General features: G+C 42.7%; 1 protein-coding gene across 1 annotated transcript; it reads left to right on the top strand.

Annotated features, from left to right (window-relative positions):
• Positions 1 to 193: 193 nt before the first annotated feature.
• Positions 194 to 18038, top strand: lmtk2 (lemur tyrosine kinase 2). Its single transcript, XM_077619133.1, has 14 exons — positions 194 to 692; positions 4435 to 4556; positions 4717 to 4870; positions 5554 to 5630; positions 5698 to 5816; positions 5932 to 6019; positions 8585 to 8715; positions 10092 to 10176; positions 10723 to 10844; positions 12318 to 12467; positions 13118 to 15923; positions 15992 to 16124; positions 16202 to 16417; positions 17348 to 18038. The coding sequence occupies exons 1-14, from the start codon at positions 590 to 592 to the stop codon at positions 17374 to 17376; spliced, it is 4335 nt and encodes a 1444-aa protein (XP_077475259.1). The 5' UTR covers positions 194 to 589; the 3' UTR covers positions 17377 to 18038.
• The last annotated feature ends 1857 nt before the right edge of the window (positions 18039 to 19895 follow it).

Here is a 19895-nt window from a genome sequence, read left to right as displayed (position 1 = left end):
CAGTGTAAAGGCTCAAAATACAGATTTTCTGATTAACTCATAGTATGCTGTTGTAAACTTCGTCCAAGCTTTACGAAACGCTTTGTTTCTATGACAAATAACGAGGCGTGCTGATTGGCTGTCCGTCCCACGGTGCTATTATCCCAAGTAGTGATTGGCTGTCAATCGGCATCAATCGCGTAATGGTACACGCCCCGTTTCGTGATGTGACGTCGCTAAGGAATATGGCGCTTCGGAGGGGCTGAATTTCGTGATAGTCCGGTTTGATTTATTCCTCTCACTCGAATTGTACGCGAATAACGTCAAGAAATATGACATTCCAATGGGCTCGTTTTCACTTTTTGTCCGCATCGACAGCGGGATCGGGCGTTTTATAGCCGCCGTCGTTGTCTTTGGCTAAGACTGTTATCATTGAAATGCTAGCCGAAGCTAATGGCTAAAGAGCGACAAAATGTTTGTTTCCGTGCCACCTACACGCACCTGCATTATAATCCAATGACTGAAACACGATTTATTATCGTTCCCGACCCTCAATTGTGGACGACAATTCCAGGCGTCTAGCGACGTGTTTTCAAGCTAAATTCGGAGGATGAAGAGCTGTCATGGATATGTTTTGCTGCTGCTCAACGCAATCTTGCTAGGGGCATGTTGGTCGGTGCAAGGTGCTCCTCTTCGGGATCAGCACACTTCAGGTAAATCGTTTGGGAAATTAATTTAATTTAATGGAAAAAAATCAATTCCATCAGACCTATCTTTGTATTTCGCAGCATTTGTCATGGCTGCACTCCTACTAATGTTGATTTTTGCCCCATCACATGTCAATCTGGCCTGTGATTTCACCATGTGCAAGGCATGCTTGTATTAAATTTGCTGTAATGAATGAATTTAACTCATTGTTTTTCAGTTATAATCGTTTAATAGTCGATTACTTGGTTATTGGAATTGTTGGCCTGAGAATTGCCCAGTTTTCCAATTTTGTGCTTAAATGTTTAATGCAGTCTCATGTTAATGTAATTTTTACATTTATTGTTAGGCAAGCAGTGAATATTTTCTACATTTTAAATTATTCATTGAAGTCTACTTATCTTTATCATTTGTTAATCTATTATAATAAAAAACATTCTGTGATTTCATTAGTTCTCAAAGAAGGCTGATTGATGATTTCTGTTATTAATCAATTTAAGACATTTCCAAAAATCTATTATTTTGAAAACAATGGTACAGTTCCATAGTTATTTAAAATTCATGACCCAACAAAAAAGGTGCTTAATTTGAAAAAAAAAAAAATGGCAACTTTAGCTGCCATCATATTTCAAAATTTGCCAAAACCTCCCAATCAAAATGGATTGAACATCCATTGTTGTCAATGGCAGCCAATGGCTCACCAATTTCATTTGCTGTCCTGTTGAGGAATCTTTGTTTAGCAATAGTGAATATTTTATAATGAAGCTGCCAATGTGTAACCACCACACAGAAGATCCTTAGTCAATTATTTGCAATAGGTCTTGTTTACTTGAACATAAGACTGAATTCAGCAAAGACATGTTGGTACAGTCTTGAATGTTTTTTTCTTAATGACATTACAATGTGTCCTCTGCCCTGCCTTAAAATGACAACATGGATAGCTTCGTTAGAATGCAATACACCATTTGTAGTAATGCGAAGATATTTGGATGTGGCCAGTGATTTGTTCAGGACATTTCGGAAAATGCGCCGCAACCTTTAAGATTGTTTCACATTGAACATGGCTCGCTGTTAACTTGGGTGAATGTTTATCTATAATGACAATCAGGTGACGATGAAACTTCTCAGCTTGGACTGTGGACTCAACTTTCCATCGTTGCGTGGGTATTAACCGCTATTGCGTTCAATCTGTGTTTTTAAAATGATGTTATTTCACTAATCACACAAACTCTGCAACTGCTATTAGTTATTTGAGGACAACAATGAGTTAAAAAGGAAATCATCCTCTTTTGTCACAACAAAACCTGGCAAGAGATTTATTGGACTTTGGCTTTTCTACTTATCCCAACAACAACAATACTTTGCACAGTGACACAGGAACCCGCAATGAGATAATAACATGCATGACGATATCAATGTCATTGTCTGATGTGACTGACAGATACAACTAATCGACAACTAACTGCTTAGCAAATCAATCGACAGCTATTTTGATAGTCGATTCATCGTTATAAGACATTGTTGACCTAAAAATGAGATGTAAATATTCTCTTATTCATCTTTAATGGCGCATTTTTCTCCCAGCTAAAACAATCAGTCAAATCATTCCAAAAAAAGGAAATATTTTCTGTTTATTCATTTTTTTAAATGTTTTCCTTACATTTGAATTTGGAAGAAAACATGTTAAGTTATAGGGCAGTAAACAGCATAGGGTTTATATTTGAGGCAATTAGTCTACAAATCAAGTATAGAATAAGCCATTCGTCGAAATCATAGCTTGTGGAGGCTAATTGACCTGAATTTTCACAATGTCATTATTATAACTGGGTGAAAAAGTGATGTCGGGTGTTAATTGTTGTGGTATTTCCTTCTACGCTCGCTGTGTTCAGCTACTGTTTGGTGTCTGCCACTTGTTCCAGAGGTGTAAATTGCTGCTGCATTGACTTATATGTGCCATTGGGAAAAGGTTACAGATACTGTAGGGAATGTTCTTTCGTTTCTTAGCAACTGTAGAACAATACTGTACAGTGTTTTACTGCTGATTTTTAAGCAGTCGTACGCAGGCTAGTCTAAATTTAATGTTGAAAAAAATAGTTTTTTATGGCTTTCCTGAGACATTTAAAAAAGAAATATAATAGTAACTGTTCTCATGTATTTATTTTGACTTGTTTCTAGTATTTATCACTTTTATTTATATATTTCATTAGTTTTATAATATATACATAAATATTTTTAATATGACAGGTATTTTAACCCTGATAATTGTTTTAATATTTCAGACTTCCTCATAGAACGCCATTGGTGTCAATGGTGTGTGGCTCCCTCTCCAGGTCGCTGCATTTGGAGGACGCTGTTTTGATGTTAACGTTATTTCCAAAATCTATTTTTGATCAATCAACTGTTACTGTTGTTTATGTAAATATCCCATAAATTATGGGTTATGGTTAGTTGCAGTGCATATCTAAATTTCTTCCTAAATCATGTAACATTTGGGCTCCGTTTTCTGTAGTGCACAAATTAGGGTATATATTTTTGAATAAATAGAAAAGAGAACATTGACTGTTCCCTCTTTTGAACATTCTAATCCAAAATATTTTAATGAAATATAAATAAATGAATACATAATTAAATGAGAATGAGTCCTATTGGGCTCTGCAAAAAATGATTTCGACTCAAAATGAATAATCAGCCACCAAAGCAGTTGTTCGATTAATCGAGGCAGCCCTACTTTTGAGGTGACGTTTTCCCTTTGCAGTTTAACTGAAAGACTTATTAAGCGTCGTCATGATCCCATTAGATGGAAACAAGAGGGGAACTCTTTAAAAAGCTTTCATTGTGGCTGCGGAATGCAAGCTGCTTACGGCAAACGACTGCGTGACAATTCATTTTGCTTTTAAGTGGACTCTTTAACTAACTCGCCGCTAGCCCCTCCCTGTCAAAATTTGGATTAGACATCTATCGCCATCAATGACTTAAAAAATCACCCTTGTGTACTATTGGAAAATCCAAGCATAGGTCAGTCGTCCTCGTGTCCTGATGTGACATCGCCGCGTGTACAACTGTCCATCCCGAAGCTTCTCAGATTGCATCATAAGCATCTCTGTGAAGGAGTGACATAAAAAAAAAAGTCCAAACTGCCATCACGAGAGATTGACGCTAACGTCTTTAGACTGTTGACTCAGTGGCATCCGAGAGAGAACGCTAGGACGGAAAAACAAAGTGACCGGTGGTCGCTGAATTGAAATGGCCAGTGAAATTTGAGAGGGCTGCCAAAAGGGACATGCTGCTAGGACAAAATCTAATGCCTCATAAAGGACGGAGATATAGGAATACTTTGGTCACCCCAATTTAAAATCTTTTTTGTGCCATGAGTGGTTTATGTTCTTGATGCACGGTCAGCCACAATAAGTCCCACCAGCAATCGTGGGAATTTTGCATTCCAGTCCAATTCTTTGGGCGGTAAAGCACACTATGGAATTCAGAAAATACTCTCGGCAACAAAATGCTACTTTGTTAATACTCCATACTTTGTTAATAAGCAATGAACATTGGATTCTTTGAAACACTTAAAATCTTCCAAAGCAGTGATGTTGCATTTGCATGTACATATGGTAGAGTTAATATTTCCTTCTCCATCCCAATGTTGCCTATTCCTAATGTAATGCAATATTCATAGTGTTTTAAGATAAAATCGGATAAAACTCTGTTGTGGGGAACCCTTGCTTAACATTTTCTTTTTTTGAATTGCAGACAGAGGCGCCAGGGATCTGTTTTATGTGTCCCTGTCCTTTTCCGTGACGGCGTTAGTGGCCCTGGTGGTGCTGCTGGTGAACTGCGTGACCTGCTGCAAGCAGCGAGAGATCGACTTCAAGGTGCGATTGGCCAAACGTGTCCGCCGCATAGCTCGGAATTAGATCACGTGCCATCTTTACTGTTACCTGACGGATTAATGTCTTTTTGAAATATGTCTTATTTATATATTCTTTACGGATGTCATTCGGGAAGGCTTACCGGCAATGTTTGTGGTTGCAGGAATTCGAAGACCACTTTGACGATGAGATCGACTTCACGCCGCCAGCCGAGGACACGCCTTCTATGCAGTCGCCGGCCGAGGTGTACACCCTCGCCGTCTCCCCCGTCGCCCTGCCCGGACCTGTGCACCTTCAATCTCCGACTTATATCACAGGTAGGAAGGATTTTGCAATGTCATGTTATTTTTACTATATGAAATATCATTTAATCAGTTACAAGATAAGAACTAGTGTTGGCCATATGATATATTTTGCTAAAATGGCAAATATCGTCAATTTTAGTACTATATTAAGAAATTATAATCTCTCCAGTGGTATTACTTTAAAGGGCACTTTATTTCTGAACTGCTTTATCCTCATTAGGGTCGTGGGGGGTGCTGGAGCCAATCTCAGCTGCTAGAGGCGGGGGACACCCTTAATCGGTGGCCAGCCAATCGCAGGGCATAAGGGGACAGACAGCCAATCATAGCTAGGGGCAATTTAGAGTGTCCAATTAGCCTACCATGCATGTTTTTGGAATGTGGGAGGAAACTGGAGTACCTGGAGGAAACCCACGTAGGCCCAGGAGACCATGCAAACTCCACACAGGTGGAACAACTTGGATTTAGTTTTAAGTTTAAAATTTGAAAAAAAAAGATGTGATAGTTATCGTGATAATTTTCGATATCGACTGATCTTTTTTTTTATCGTGATAAACATTTTTGTCATATCGCCCAGCTCTATTTGACACACTTGACACAAAATTTACTGTGTGGTCAACGGTAACATCAGTTCATTTTCTGTCAACAGCCGCATATTAATAAAATATCCAACCGTTGCTCTTTGATTGAATCCACAGAAGGATCAACAGGCTCCCAGCTAGCTCGTCATAGTTTGAGTTACATCCAGGAAATTGGCAACGGATGGTTCGGCCAGGTAAGACGTGCACCTTTGCAATTGTGAGGGTTTGGTCTAAACTGGATGGATTCATGTGCCCTGACAGGTGATCCTGAGTGAAATCTACACGGATCCCGGTGGCACCAGAGTCGTTGTGAAGGAGTTAAAAGCCAACGCCAACGCTAAAGAGCAGAATGACTTCCTGCAGCAAGGGGATCCTTACAGGTAAAAGCGTTTTTGTTATGGAGGGGGAAGTGGGATAACGATATGATATACAGCGATCACCTGCCTCACCGCTCTTTGCGGGCCTATTTTCTTGGCTCTGCTCTTTGATCCTCAGAGTATTGCAGCATCCCAACATTCTCCAGTGCCTTGGCCAGTGTGTGGAAGCCATTCCCTTTCTGCTTGTTTTTGAATACTGTGAAATGGTGAGTTAATTGCATTTTGGGGGCAAATTCTATTCATTTCATTCACGTCAGCGTTTTTGGGGAACCAAAACGGATCTTTTCACTTTCCCAAAATAGCTGCTCATTTTTTTTGTCACGCATCATGACATCATAGCAACTGAGTTCCATAATGTCTATCCCGGCCGGGTGTGCTGATTAGGAGCTGCCCAAGCTCTTTCCCTTTCCCTACTGCCACATTGCTGGTCTAAGCTCGGCACCTCTCACATTCCCACCGCAGCCAGTAATGCAATGATCTCCGCTTACGCTCCTCCAGTGTCTATCGCAAAGGCCAGTTGCTGTGTTTGTACATTTTACTGCCAGCAACTTGTGTATTTTGGATCCATTTTGAGCTTGGACTCATGTAAAGTAAACAAAAGCTACAGTAAACCTACATTGTCACATCCTTGACCTTGGCAACGACGCCACCTATTCGACTCGCAAAAGCTTGGCACAAACAATGACTAACCCAATTCCAATTATTTTCCCTTTGCCAGATATTGCGTTACAATTTCGGGCTTGATTGGATTGTCAGGTGACCCGGTGTAATTTTTTTGTATTATTAAACCAAATTAAAAAAGGAAATCAAGCGCAAATATTCTGATTTCTGTCGTCGCCAATGAAAATAGATGATTATCCAAGCCCTATCCAAAAAAATGCTCATTTTTAGTTTATTATTTACTTCTATCAAGAATTATTTACATTAAAATGTATACACATGAAGCAATTGAACCTTCAAAGTCATCCATTTAATTTTCCCCTGCAGTCCTCCGACCATGTCACATATCCATTTTATGTGGAAAAATGGAAGGCCTGCCTCCGGCCGCACGACGCACGAACGCACGCACTAGGAGGCGAATCCCAAAAAGAGCGGATACGATGACGTTACCTTTAGCGATGATTGATGGTGCGTTTTCGCGCCTGTATCACTCGTGCTGGGTAACCCTGAGTCAAAGCATTTTAGACATGAAAATACAGACGGGAACTGGCACAGGGCCTACAGAATGTCACATGAGTGTGAGTGGCAGCTTCTTATGAATGTATCTCCTCCCCAGTGGTTGGTAGGGACTCGAGTTGACTCTTTTCTTTGGTTCGGGGTCTCCGAGAGCAGGCTGGGTGGGAGTTGCGTTGCGTTGCGTTCTGTCCTCTTTGTTTTGACGACCTCTAAATCCATCCTTTTTACTGTTAGCTTAACATCTATTTTACCATCGAGCATGCCGGGAGAATGACAGTTAAAATTATTTCGTGCCGCCAAGGTGAAATATTTAACTGCCGTATTCTCCGCACTATGAGGCGCCACAAAAAGACTAAAATAAAATAGAATATCTAATAATATGGAAAGGCATATTTCATTATTTTTTGGCAATGGACGTCTAATCCATTTAAAGTGAGAGGTTTGCAGCGCATGAACAAAAGTTCATTCACAACTTATAATGAATCTGAGATGAAAGTTCATGGGAAACATCTGGTGTTTCCTCAGTCATGGTTTGGAGGACACATGATGGCGAAAGACATTCAGGCCAACAATTTGAACTGGGAGCGCGCTTGGTACCATGACATAATTAGACATTTGGAACCAAATACCATGAACAGTGTGTTCCCTGTATGTTCTTAACTCATTCCTTAAGGGAGCTTTGTCCCACTCACTAATCTCCTCAACACACAAGGCTGATCTTAAATTGTAGCACTTCGTATGAATGTGTAATGGACAGACTTTAATATACTTTGTATAACAAGTTAACTCAGTGGTTGCCGTTGATAATTTACTGCCCCGTTGTGGCAGTCTTCCTCCATTGCATTTAAGCCTTCTCACTTGATTTACTTATAGTTTTATGTATTCTTAACATTGTTGGGACTCGTGGCACTTACTTATATGATTATGTCAGTCTTTTTTTTTTAAACAATGTTGTTGAAAAAAAATAACAGACTGTTATCATAGTCAGTGTAAAAAAGTTTAATGACTTTTTTTCAATCATAATATTTTTTAAGTGTTTTCAATGATTTTAATTGAGTGAGATGCAAAACATGCCTGCAAAATGACTGACCGGCTGTTAGATAAATCATGCAGTGTAACTTTTTTACTACTGTTTAACCCAAGTGCAAAGTAATTAAAGAGGCATGTCAACTATGCCATGATAGCCGTTTCAAGTATGTACTATATTAATGACAATTTTATTTCCATTGAATGACATGCTTGGAATATGTGAAACAATTTTGCCAAATGACTATCTCTCTAAAGCATGTGAATTTTCATTTGATGTCATTTGTTGTGTAGTAAAACATTGATCCATACTTTTCCTTTTATTTACATACATATTAATCTTAAAAAAGTCACAAGTCATTGTTGTAAAACTCCATGTCGTACCGCAATTTTTTTGACATTTGAGTCGAAAGTCATCAATTTCATGACTCGTGTCCAAGTCATGACTCAACTCAGTCACTCATCAGGAGGCTCACCGTTCAACCATCGTTATCATCAATCAAGTATCGGTTAGTCGATAATTTGTGGCGGCTCCAATGTCTTTTAACTTTGGGTGTGTGTCTTTGCAGGGGGATTTGCGAGGCTATCTGTCTCAGCAGGACCGCTCGCTCCAATGTGCTGAGACACTGCCACTGCAAAGGATGGCCTGTGAAATCGCCGCCGGCCTCACTCACCTTCACAAATACAACTTCCTGCACAGGTAGCACTCCAAAAGTGTCAACTAGACTGTTTTGTGATTCGCTTAGCTTGCCGCCCTTTGGCGCAACGCTTGCCCTGTGTGATGTGACATTTTGAACTCAACTGTCCGTTGTATGTTTACATGGTTGCTTTCTTAATGCGTTTGTTTTTTATATTTAGGTTAGAATGGAGCAAATTTTTGATGTCATTCGCACTACTCATTTGAAGTAAAAAAAAAGTTTATTTAACCACACGAGGGAAAAAAAACAGTTGTTTTTGTGCGACCGCTAATGGGAGGCCAGTGGAGTTTAGGGAGATTGTCAAGCAGGACGCAATGCTACCGTGACAATTTCAAAATAAGATGATGGATGCAGGAAATGTTTTGACGCTTATGGGGATTTCATAACCTGGATCTTGTTTTTCGTATGATGGAACAGTCATTTCGTAACCAGAAAATTGCGTATGTAGAATCATTTGTAAGTAGAGGTACCACTGCAAACTCTTTATTTGCTCGCTCTCAAGTTACTGTAAGGAGTTCCTAATGTTTTCCAAAAAAGGTTTTTTTTTTTTTTACCGCACCGCGGATGGGAGGCTTACTCGCTAGCAAGTCAGCGGGGCGTCTCAGGGTAACTAACATACGACGCTCATCTCATCAACTCTGTTCGCATGCTCCGAATAAGCTAAGAGGATTCCAATTACACAGCTCCAATGCATTGCCACAGTGTCAGCTGTCCGCTGCCAGAGGCACATGATGATTCGGCTCTTTGCGTGTAAAAGGATAGCCTCATTTGAATGGAAGTTGTCTTTTAAATCCTTGTTACAATTCAAAGACAGTTCTGAGAATGAAGAATTTGGTGCGCCATCTTAAAAATGTTTGCAAGCCAGGGGCCAAACCATTCCGAACCGCGTCCATATGTGATCCTGGCCCGGCGGCTGCCAACTGGCCTTGTAGGGTTAAATGGACGGCCCCGTTTCCTGCTGTGTTTCCCAGTCTGGGGCGCGCGGCCAGTACCGCGGACAAGGTGGTTTAAAATACATACCCATTCGTCTTCCAGACTTTTCACCAGCTTTGACACGAGTAGCGTGCGGCTGCAGAAATGCTCATGTCAGCGGTGTTTGTCATTAGCCCAATGCGGTATTTTTATCTCAAGGGGGTAGGAAATAGATGGGGCCTTTTCATGAGTTTCACTGGGAATTAACTCCAGCACATGTTAATTGAATTAACACATGGAGAAACAGAGCCGCTAAGTTTTGGGCGCTATATCCTGGCAACAACACAAACAATGTGTACAGCCGCCATTTGCCCGAAGAAACAATATCTCGTCACCGTATGCATGAGCAAGGAATAGTCTTGTTTCCTTCATCACCCGCTAACCTTTGTCCTAATTTCTTTTTCAGTGATTTGGCTTTGAGGAACTGCTACCTGACGGCGGATCTGACTGTCAAAGTTGGCGACTATGGAATTGGACCCTATGCATATAAAGTAACCCAATTTGGGACAATTTCATTTTTGGGGGGTGACTCATATGCTGTGAATTTAGAAAAATGGAAAATAAGGTTAGGGGGAATGTCTTTTTTTTTTGCACAATATTTTGTCTTTGCGAGACCGCTAGCAACAGAGCGTTGTCATCACGATAAGACTTTTTCTCTCCAGTCTTACAAAATCATTTGGATTCAAATGGCCTACTTACTGCCAGCTTTGGGAAGAAAAAAATATAGCGTTGAATTGGTGCTGTTCAATGTAATAAGTGAGCAAGCGCTCGCTTGCAAGGCCCTCCTGTCTGCTAGGTTCCTTAAATTCTGCTGATCTGTCACTTTGAATTTAATACTCATAAGATAAGGTCACCCAGCGGTGCTATTTTGGTAGAGGCCGGGTGAGCGTACATTGCCTGCTGGGGGCAGAGTGTAAATCACTTGTGCGGGCTACAAACAATCATTTTCTTTTGTTGACTATTGTTTCTTGTCGTGGTACTGTTTGTAATGTTTCTCTTTGATGTTTCTTTTATTTTTGTTTTGTTTGTCATCACAGAAGGATTACATCATCACAGAGGACGATGTATTCGCGCCTCTTCGTTGGTTGGCCCCGGAGCTGGTGGGGGAACGTCACGGAGGGGTGATCACTTTGGAGCCGACCAAGCCTGGCAATGTTTGGTGCGTATGGGGCGTGGCGTAGCGTAGCATGTTTGGCGGGAGGTGCACAGTAACAGGGGAGCAATTCAATTAACTCAATTTGGTTGGTGGGCCACATTCAGGCCAAGTAGATCTCTTGTGGGCGGGATCATTTTATTTTTGGCGATAAAAAGGTAAGAGAATGTGATCTTAATCCAAGACCGGTCTAGGGGGTACCAGCCTAATTACACTATTAGAATAAGACCCCTCAAATGCCAGTCTATACTCCGTAGTGTCTGCTTTGCCACTAACAAGGCATCGTGTAAATAGCTGTAGTGTGCAGACTGCGGGCCAAATGCTCCCCAGTCACAAATTGCAGTGTTACGCAAGGTACTAGTTCTTATTACAAGAGCCACATTACCTTCTGAATAAAGACATGGTGAAATATCAAATTCCCCCTCCCCTCCGTTAAGACCTAATTCGCTCTTCATTAGGTAATGGTTTAAGTTTGCCACCTGCTATCAGACATGCCCAATCAATCGTTAAGTATATTTTTAGTTCCCTCGATGAAGCGCCGTCTTTCGTTTGTCAGAAGTTTCATTAGCAGGTTGAAAACATGGAGTGGTATTTTGTCACTCATTAGATGGGGGAATTACGGATGCACTGGGCAACTGTGCCAAGTTCTGGTTTATGTTGTGGAAGATCCGTGCCCTAGAGGCCATACAGCAGAGGTGTCAAACTCATTTTTTTGTCGCGGCCCAGGTTGTAGTTTGGATTTCATCTGACTCGCCGTTATGTCTTCCAACTAGGCTGCCAAAATGATTTGATTAATGAATTGACAGCTTTTCCGATCGTGCTGATCATTTTTGGACAATCAAAATAGTACAAATATTCTCTTGTAATAGATTTTTTACATTCAATTACATTTTGTTAATCAGAGCAGAGGGTAAATGTTTAATCTATCATATATTTTAACCTTTTGTTTCTTATTTAAAAAGGAAAAAGTGAATATTGCATTTTTTAAGATCTGTTTATTTAGAGTGAAAAATAAAAGGAGAAAGAGGAAACAGTGTAGATATAATATTTAGATATTTAAAAAAACAGATTCAAAAACTGGCTCAAAAACCTTAAATATTTGTTATAGATTTTTCATTTTAAAAGGAAAGATATTTTTTTAGTGTTCAATAATAAAGTGGAAAACAGAAAATATTTTTTTATATTTAGTTTTAGATTTAAAAAAAATGCCTACTGAACTAAAAACCAAAAATACAATTTTGGATAAAATATTGCAATTATTGATTTAAAAATGGGAGACAGAAAGTATTCCCTATACATCAATAATCTTCATTTGAAGTTGATCAGAAAACACTTTCTTGGGCCGCACAAAATGATGCGGCGGGCCAGATTTGGCCCCCAGCCCACCACTTTGACACCTGTGCCCTAGAGAGAGGATACCAGTTGTTTGATAACCCTTAATTTATCTATATGGTTCTCCTTTATTATTATTATTATTAGGTCGTTGGGGGTTACCTTGTGGGAGCTTCTGGAGAACGCCAGTCAACCGTACCCGCATCTGTCAGACCGAGAGGTTCTCAATCATGTGATCAAGGAGCAGCAAGTCAAACTCTTTAAACCACAGCTGGATCTCCCCTATTCTGACAGATGGTGAGTTTTTTTTTTTCTTGAATGCTTTTAGGCACCGTATTTTCTCGCATATACGCCGTATTTGTTGCTAAAAAAATGATGACTGAATCAAGGGTACGCCTTATATGCGCACAAATTAGACTTGACACGCACAAAACTGCAAGGTGACAAAGACCAAACAACATGTCAGCACACCACAATAGTTGTTAAGGCTGACGGAAGGTCTTGCAGTCAATCATTAAAATATCAGCCTTGATATCTGAATAATGTGTACCTCATGCTATTATTACACCGAGAGACTTGGTGAAAACTAGACCGCTACGGGCACATTTCCTGGTTGTACTGCTCACGTGACCCTCCTTTTTTCTGATGTTGACAAAAAATAATGTGCAATGCAGCAGACGATCCTTTCGATTCAGTATCTCAGAAATAGCACGTGCGATGATTTTTCTTAAGATTAAAACCATGAATTGTGAATCAGGGGCCGTCTTATACGACAGAAATCATAAAATTCAACAGGTATTTTAAGGCAATTTTAAGGGTAGGGCTTATACGCAGAGGCGGCCTATATGCGAGAAAATACGGTAAATACGTAACGAGGCCAATTTTCCCTTCAGCCAGCTGTCGCACGGTCCTCCTTTTACGTCCTGAAACAATTGCTCCTCCCACAGGTACGAGGTCCTTCAGTTCTGCTGGCTCTCTCCTGAAAAGCGCGCCACGGCAGAGGAAGTCCACCGTCTACTCATTTACCTCCGCATGCAAGGCCAAAGGGACATGGAAGAAGACTTTGAGCAGCGCTGGGACGCTCTCAAGCCCAGCGTTTCCACGCGCCAGACCACCGTTAGCCACTCCTCCTTTCCGATCCTCGAACAGTTCGCCGACGACGCGCTGCAGCAGGACATCGACGAGGTGCTGACCGTCACCGAAACGAGCAAAGGACTCAGTTTCGAATACATTTGGGAGGCGGCCAAGCACGACCACTACGACGGCAGCCGTTCTCAGCCGGGCTCGGACACGACGGTGAACTACCACAGCACGTTCTTTCCGGTTTCCACCGAAGACATCCGGGCCCATTTCCCGGATCCCGACGGCAGATCGCCAGCTGCCGGCGGGGGGAACGCTCCTTCCGGAAAACCGGGGATGGTGTCGGTGTTCGATGAACAGAAACCAGCCGACGCCAACGGCTATTGCATCCGACTGGAGGATCGAGCAGAAGAAAGTGTTCTCGGAGCAGATCAAAAGACAGGCTTCCATTCAAGCCAGCAAGACTTTGTTGTTCTTCAAGATGTTCGTTTAGATGAATCCAGCACGGATGCCGACTTTTTTCACCACAGCATCGACTCTAAGGATTCTTATTTAGCAGACAGTCACATCTGGTCATCTCTGGAAAACGACAGTCCGTACCACACTAATATTTTTAGCGACGGAGAGCCCAAGCAGGAGGACTCTGTGTCTTGGAGGCACGAGTTTGTGGCGCTTCCGCAACGCAACGGGAACCCTTTTTGCGTGGATTCGCCTTTAGACGAGCAAGACGTAAATGCGCTGGATTCGTTTTTCGGGAGTTGTTCAGAAAGCGCTCACCGGACACTGGAGGCGGACGGTGCTGATCCTGAGAGGCTTCTGAACACTGAAAGACTGGTTGAGAATTTTCTCTTTCTTAAGGAACAGGACCTGATGAAGGAAGGCCCTCACTTTCTCAATCCGCAGCAGAATTTTCTATCTCCTGGCGTCTTCCATGAACCCGAAGAAAGCTTCAAAATGGCTTCTTGGGACAACCCGGACATTTACGGCAGCTTAGACACGGCAGAGAACGACGTGACACCTGCCTGGAGTAGCATATCCCCAAGACAAGGATCTTTGGAAGCGTCAAGCAGCAACTTTGGGGAGCATAATCCGTTTCGTGTACAAAATCAAACTCCGGTGCCTTCCATTACTGTTGTTTCTGAAGATGATCTACACGAGCACCCGACAGTTAGCATAAGCTCTTCTGCTGAGGATCTTACCCTCCTCCAACCCTCAGAGAGAGACTGTGATCTCAATTCTACCTCGGAGAGGTCGGACGTTATCGTTCGTCAGACAGACAATCGGATTCCCATGTTCTCGGAAACTTCCACTACGTCCTGCACCCCTGCTGTTGAAACCTCAAACGGTAACGCTATACAAGTCGCACCTGAGAAATCGCACATCCAAGCGTCGGCGTCCGACAACGGACACGTTGAAGATTTGACCATCGCCGATCTGTCGAGTGAGCTCATCGAAGACACGGAAATGGAATCGACTCTGTCCGACCAGGAAGAATTATTCACGGATTCTGACGGACGACCTCTCGGCAGATCCTCCCTGTTGGTGTCAGGGCCTTCTTTGGACCAGATTAGCCAGGACAGCTTGCTGGAAGACAGCGTGTCCACCGCGTTACAAACTGTCGACCACTCCGCAGAGACGCCAGACTCTTTAGACTCGCTGGACATTCACCGCTTCGGAGACCAGCACAAGCTGCAGCCTCCCTATAAAATCGCCGACAGCGGGTACGAGACGGAAAACCTGGAGTCTCCCGAATGGAACTCTCAGCCCAACGAAAAAGATCTCTCGCCCGCCCAAAACGGCGAGAGGGTAGGTCAAAAGACAGACGATACCCAAGAGATCGCTGCCGTGAACCATCTGGTTCCTCCCGAAATTGTCATCTCTGAAGCGGATGGTGCGTACGACGCTCCAAACCAGCACCACCGGGACGTCGTTCCTGGTGAAGAGCCTCTCGTGAGCAGCAATTACAGAGATTCCGCTTACTTTTCAGACAATGAGTCAGAGCCGGAGAAGAAAGCCGAAGACGCAACCGCTGGCGGTTCCGCCGAAGTCACGTCGCTGAGAAACTCTTCCAAAGTTGAGGAAAGTCCCCCGGAGAATGTTGCGGAATCTCTAAGACCGCAACGAGAAGGTTCCCCTGGCCTCGAAATGCACGGTGACATTGGAGAAGAAGCACACCCTTCTGCGGAGATGCCTTTGGATGTCAAGGAGGTCCCCGAACCTCCGAGCTGGCCCAATCACGACGGCGACGTGTCGGAATTTTTCTTGGACGTACTGGAGTCCGCCGAGCCTTCGGAGTCCGCCGTTCACGAGAAGCTAAGCCGGACCCACGCCGGGGAGGCGCATAAAATTAAGGAGCCGGACGTGGAGGGCCGCTACCTGGCTCGACGGGACGGCCCCGAGGACGGAGCGGACGCCGACGAGGAGAATGAAAACAGTGACGACTCGGACGACGACGTCCACGCTTTCCAGTTGCGCAGCTCCAGCTCGGAGAGCGAGGACGAATGCGTGTACGCCGTGCCGCTCGTCATCTCGGATGAAAGTCACGCTAAGAACCTGAAGAGCCTGTTGAAAGCCGCCAGCCTCGACGTGGCTACGTCGCCCCCCTCCTCGGGCACGGGCAACCGAAGAGCCGTGTCCTTCTTTGATGATGTCACCGTCTACCTCTTTGACCAGGTACACATACGTGGGGCTGTCTCCGTCTGTCTTTGTCAGAACTCCAATGTCTTTTTGGGGGTTTACAGGACACCCCCACCAAGGAGCTGGGCGATCACTCGTCAGGCTCCAACACGCACACGCCTCAGTTCAGCAGCCCGGTGACGAGTTCGGCCTACCTGAACCGCTTCACTAACTCGGAGAGCTCCACCGACGAAGAAGGTGAGCAGGCGTTTTTCCTTTTTCACCCAAGCGGCGCTACGGACGGCCCTCGCCTTTTTGACACCCTTCCCCTTCAGGCGGTGGCTTCGAGTGGGACGACGACTTCCCCTCGGCGCCCGCCTTCCCCTCCAAGAAGCCCAAGGACCCGTCGGCGTCCGAGAGCGTCATCACCCCGGCCGTGGCGACGTCCAGTTGGGGAAGCTCGTCTAACTACTCGCGCTTCTCCATTTCGCCGGCTAACATCGCTAGCTTCTCCCTGACGCACCTCACCGACTCGGACATCGAACAAGGAGGTGAGTTTAGGCAAATTATTGTATTTTCTTGCATATAAGCCGCACCCTTAAAATGGCCTTAAAATCGTTGAATTTTACAATTTCTCGCGTATACGCCGCCCCCCTGATTTGCAATTTTCACCTCCATATGTGGTATTTCTGAGATACTGTATGAATCAAAAGAACATTATTAGGGTCAATATCATAAGTTAGTAATTCTTTCAGTAATGCTTGTTTTCTTTCCGCAAAACAGAAAATAGCCAACAAATAGCAAATGTTAATTTGCCGACATTTACTGGTGAAAAAGCGTATAGCAACTCTTTAAGTCTTGTGCACACATAAGCCGTGGCCTTGATTCAGTCATTTTTTTTAGTTACAAATACGGCTTATATGTGAGAAAATAGGGTAACTTCACTTTCAAGAGGCCAGTTATTGACGAGGTCCAAGGGAGAGGCTGGCGCTTTGACCAATATGCACCGTTCCGACTTTAAAACGTTAAAAAATAAGTCACGTGGCGCCGACTTTCCTTTTGGTTTTGCCAGTTTTCGGTCAGGACAAGAATGAGGGTTTTTCTACACACAAAAAGACCCAATCAATTCCCATGGCAAAAACCTTTACAAATTTAAAAATGTGCTTCACCAATACACATTTTTTAAAAATCAATAAAGGCACAAAGAAGGTTGTTTAGTTTTGTCCCAGAATTTGACAAAATCATTTATTTCAAACAGCAAAATTCCAGCTACCACCAGGAAGGTGACCGAAAAATTCTCTAAAAGCAAAAGGAAATGATCCTAAATCTACAGGAAGTGACGGTGGAATGCAAAAAAAAAAGTCCATATCATTGAAACTCGAATGAAGAACTTGCTCGAAATTAGACATTTAGTGCCGTCAATGACAGCCAATAAGTTGATGCTCTGAAAATGGTCTGTTTTTTGCCTGTTTTTTTTTTAGGAAGCAGCGAGGATGGTGAAAAAGACTAACCTGCTGATCAAAAGCCACTCCATTAGTTGTCATCGCACCATCCAACACTTGCACTTTTTTGCGGGAGTCGCTCGACCACTTACTGTACGAAAGAAAGCGTGATCGACATCTACGCCGCCCCGCACAAAAACAAAAAGATGATTATTTTTTGGGATGCATTGTGACATCACAGCCAAATAGGAAGAAACTTTTGGAAGTATCTGCAATTCTTGTTGTCATCATCACTGCCATTATTCCTATTTGTGAATTGTTTTCTTTTTTCAGGCAGTTTTATACCTAGAAAGAAATGTTCATGTTCTCCGCTTTGAGGAGAAACTGTCTGGTAAAGGTTTAGCCCCCCCCACCCCTGCAACTAGTACAATGGATTTTTAGATGAAAATCAAGTAAAGGGTGTTTCAAAATGTTTGACCCCATTTTGTAGTCCAATCATTTTGAATTTTTGGGTTGAAAAGACCTCAAATTTTCATAGCTTGTGTAGAAACCTTTCAAATTTGTGTGTGTAACGTTTGGCATTTCTATCTTTTCAGGTTAAGAAACTACGTTCAGTTCAAAAGAAAAGGCTTTTTGTGTGTTAGAGTATGCTTAGACTCAGTCACCCAACAAAGTGCAGCGTGAGCTCTGATGTTACCAAGGGAAATTAGCTCAGTAGTTAGAGTGTCACCCTTGCAGCTCTGGGATCCTGGGTTCGAATCCCGGCCTGGCAGTACACTTATATTATGAAGGGCAATTATCCCAAGTACTAGAGTGCTCACTTAACCTGTGAGAAGCAGTGGGATTGACAATATGCATTAATTCTGTTGTGTGCCCATGGCCTGGTGATTAGTGCATTACACTCGGTGGACGATGCACCATTTTGCCATTAAAAAAAGACTAAGTCTTTCCTTCAATAAAAGCATTCTATGACCATGTATAGGCGGGCCGCCTCGTGGTGTAGTGGGTAAGTCACCTGCCTGCGACGTGGGTGTCGAGGGTTCGCGTCCCGGTGTCGCCAGTCAACGACTGTATGGTGTCGGCAGTCGGCCGCAGGCCGACTGTCGAACGCCACCAGGAACCCCTCCCCTCCAACTGTCTTCCGGTCAGCCGAAGGCTGACCGGAATAAATTGTTTTGCTGAAAAAAATGACTAAGTCTTTATATTAATGAAAAAAGTTATTCCATATACTGAACTACATAGTGTAGTGATCAGTCAAACGACAGCGGGATTCGAACCCCAGCCTCCCGCATGGCAGTCAGGTGAACAAAGTGACATGTGTTTGTGCAATGCACTAACCACCAGGCCATGGGCACACAACAGAATTTGTGTATATTGTCGATCTCACTGCTTCTCACAGGTGAGCACTCTAGCACTTGGGATAATTGCCCTTCATAATATAAGAGTGTACTGCCAGGCCAGGATTTGAACCCAGGATGCCAGAGCTGCAAGGGTGACACTCTAACTACTAAGCTAATTTCCCTTGGTAACATCACAGCTTACTTACAGCACCTGCTATTGCCAGGTAGTCTCCCATCCAAGTACTAACCATGGCCAAAGTGAACGGCATTTTTAACTTGAAAAGATAGAAATGCGAAACATTACTCACACAACACTTGGACCATTTCTACACATGCTTTGAAAATTTGAGGTCATTATAACGAAACTTTTCAAAATGATTGGCCTACAAAATGGGCTCAAACATTTTGGGACACTATATATCCAATAAAAATTCAAGGATATTCTTGATGTCCTGGTTAAAATGCATGTCCACGTATACTTTCTCTTTAGCGTGAAAGATTGTGAGTAAAGAATTGTAGATGGAATATCAGCTGGATGTTAAAGTCTTAGAATGAATGCTTTTGGAGTTGAATGCCACGTACTCAAACCCAATTGAAATTCAAAATGATAAACCAGTTTCTTAAATTAAATTTTTAAAAAAGGCTGCTTGCACGGGATTGCAACACTACCAAATCTTATTTTCAAATGACACTAATGGAAATTTGTATATAAAAAAAAAATGAACAAAAAAAAGCGTACAATCACTTGAACGGAATGCTCGTCTTTTGCCTTTCATTTTTATTGTGATTTGTTTTATGAACATATTTTTTTTTTATTTTCTAGTCATCCCTCCTTTCTTTTTAATTTTATTTTCCTCAAGACAGTCGATGGTTTTGGACCCCCCGCCCGCTTTCGTGTCGTCGGTCCCAGTGCGCTCGATCCAAACTTGAAGGTTTATTTAAGGACTGAATGGATGACAATTGCATCGTATTGCACATTTGACAAACTTACTGACATGTATTAAGTGTACTGATGTAATTTGGGGGACGGGATTTGATTGTATGAACATATCGTAGTTGCAGTTCCACGAAAAGTTGACGATGGCGGCGGAAATGCGCTGTTGAAATCTGTTTAAGTGATATTTTTACTTCTCATTGATCATGGTTAGTGTCATCATCGAATGAGCCGTTTATAATGACATTGTTTCATATGAAAATAAATCAAAATGAACTACAGAAAGGTTCTGTCATGTCCAATGCCATCTAAC

Source organism: Stigmatopora argus, chromosome 14 (assembly GCF_051989625.1).
Source record: "Stigmatopora argus isolate UIUO_Sarg chromosome 14, RoL_Sarg_1.0, whole genome shotgun sequence".
NCBI classification, from domain to species: domain Eukaryota; kingdom Metazoa; phylum Chordata; class Actinopteri; order Syngnathiformes; family Syngnathidae; genus Stigmatopora; species Stigmatopora argus.
Note: the sequence above shows the minus strand (reverse complement) of the source record. Positions and strands in the feature narration are given on the sequence as shown.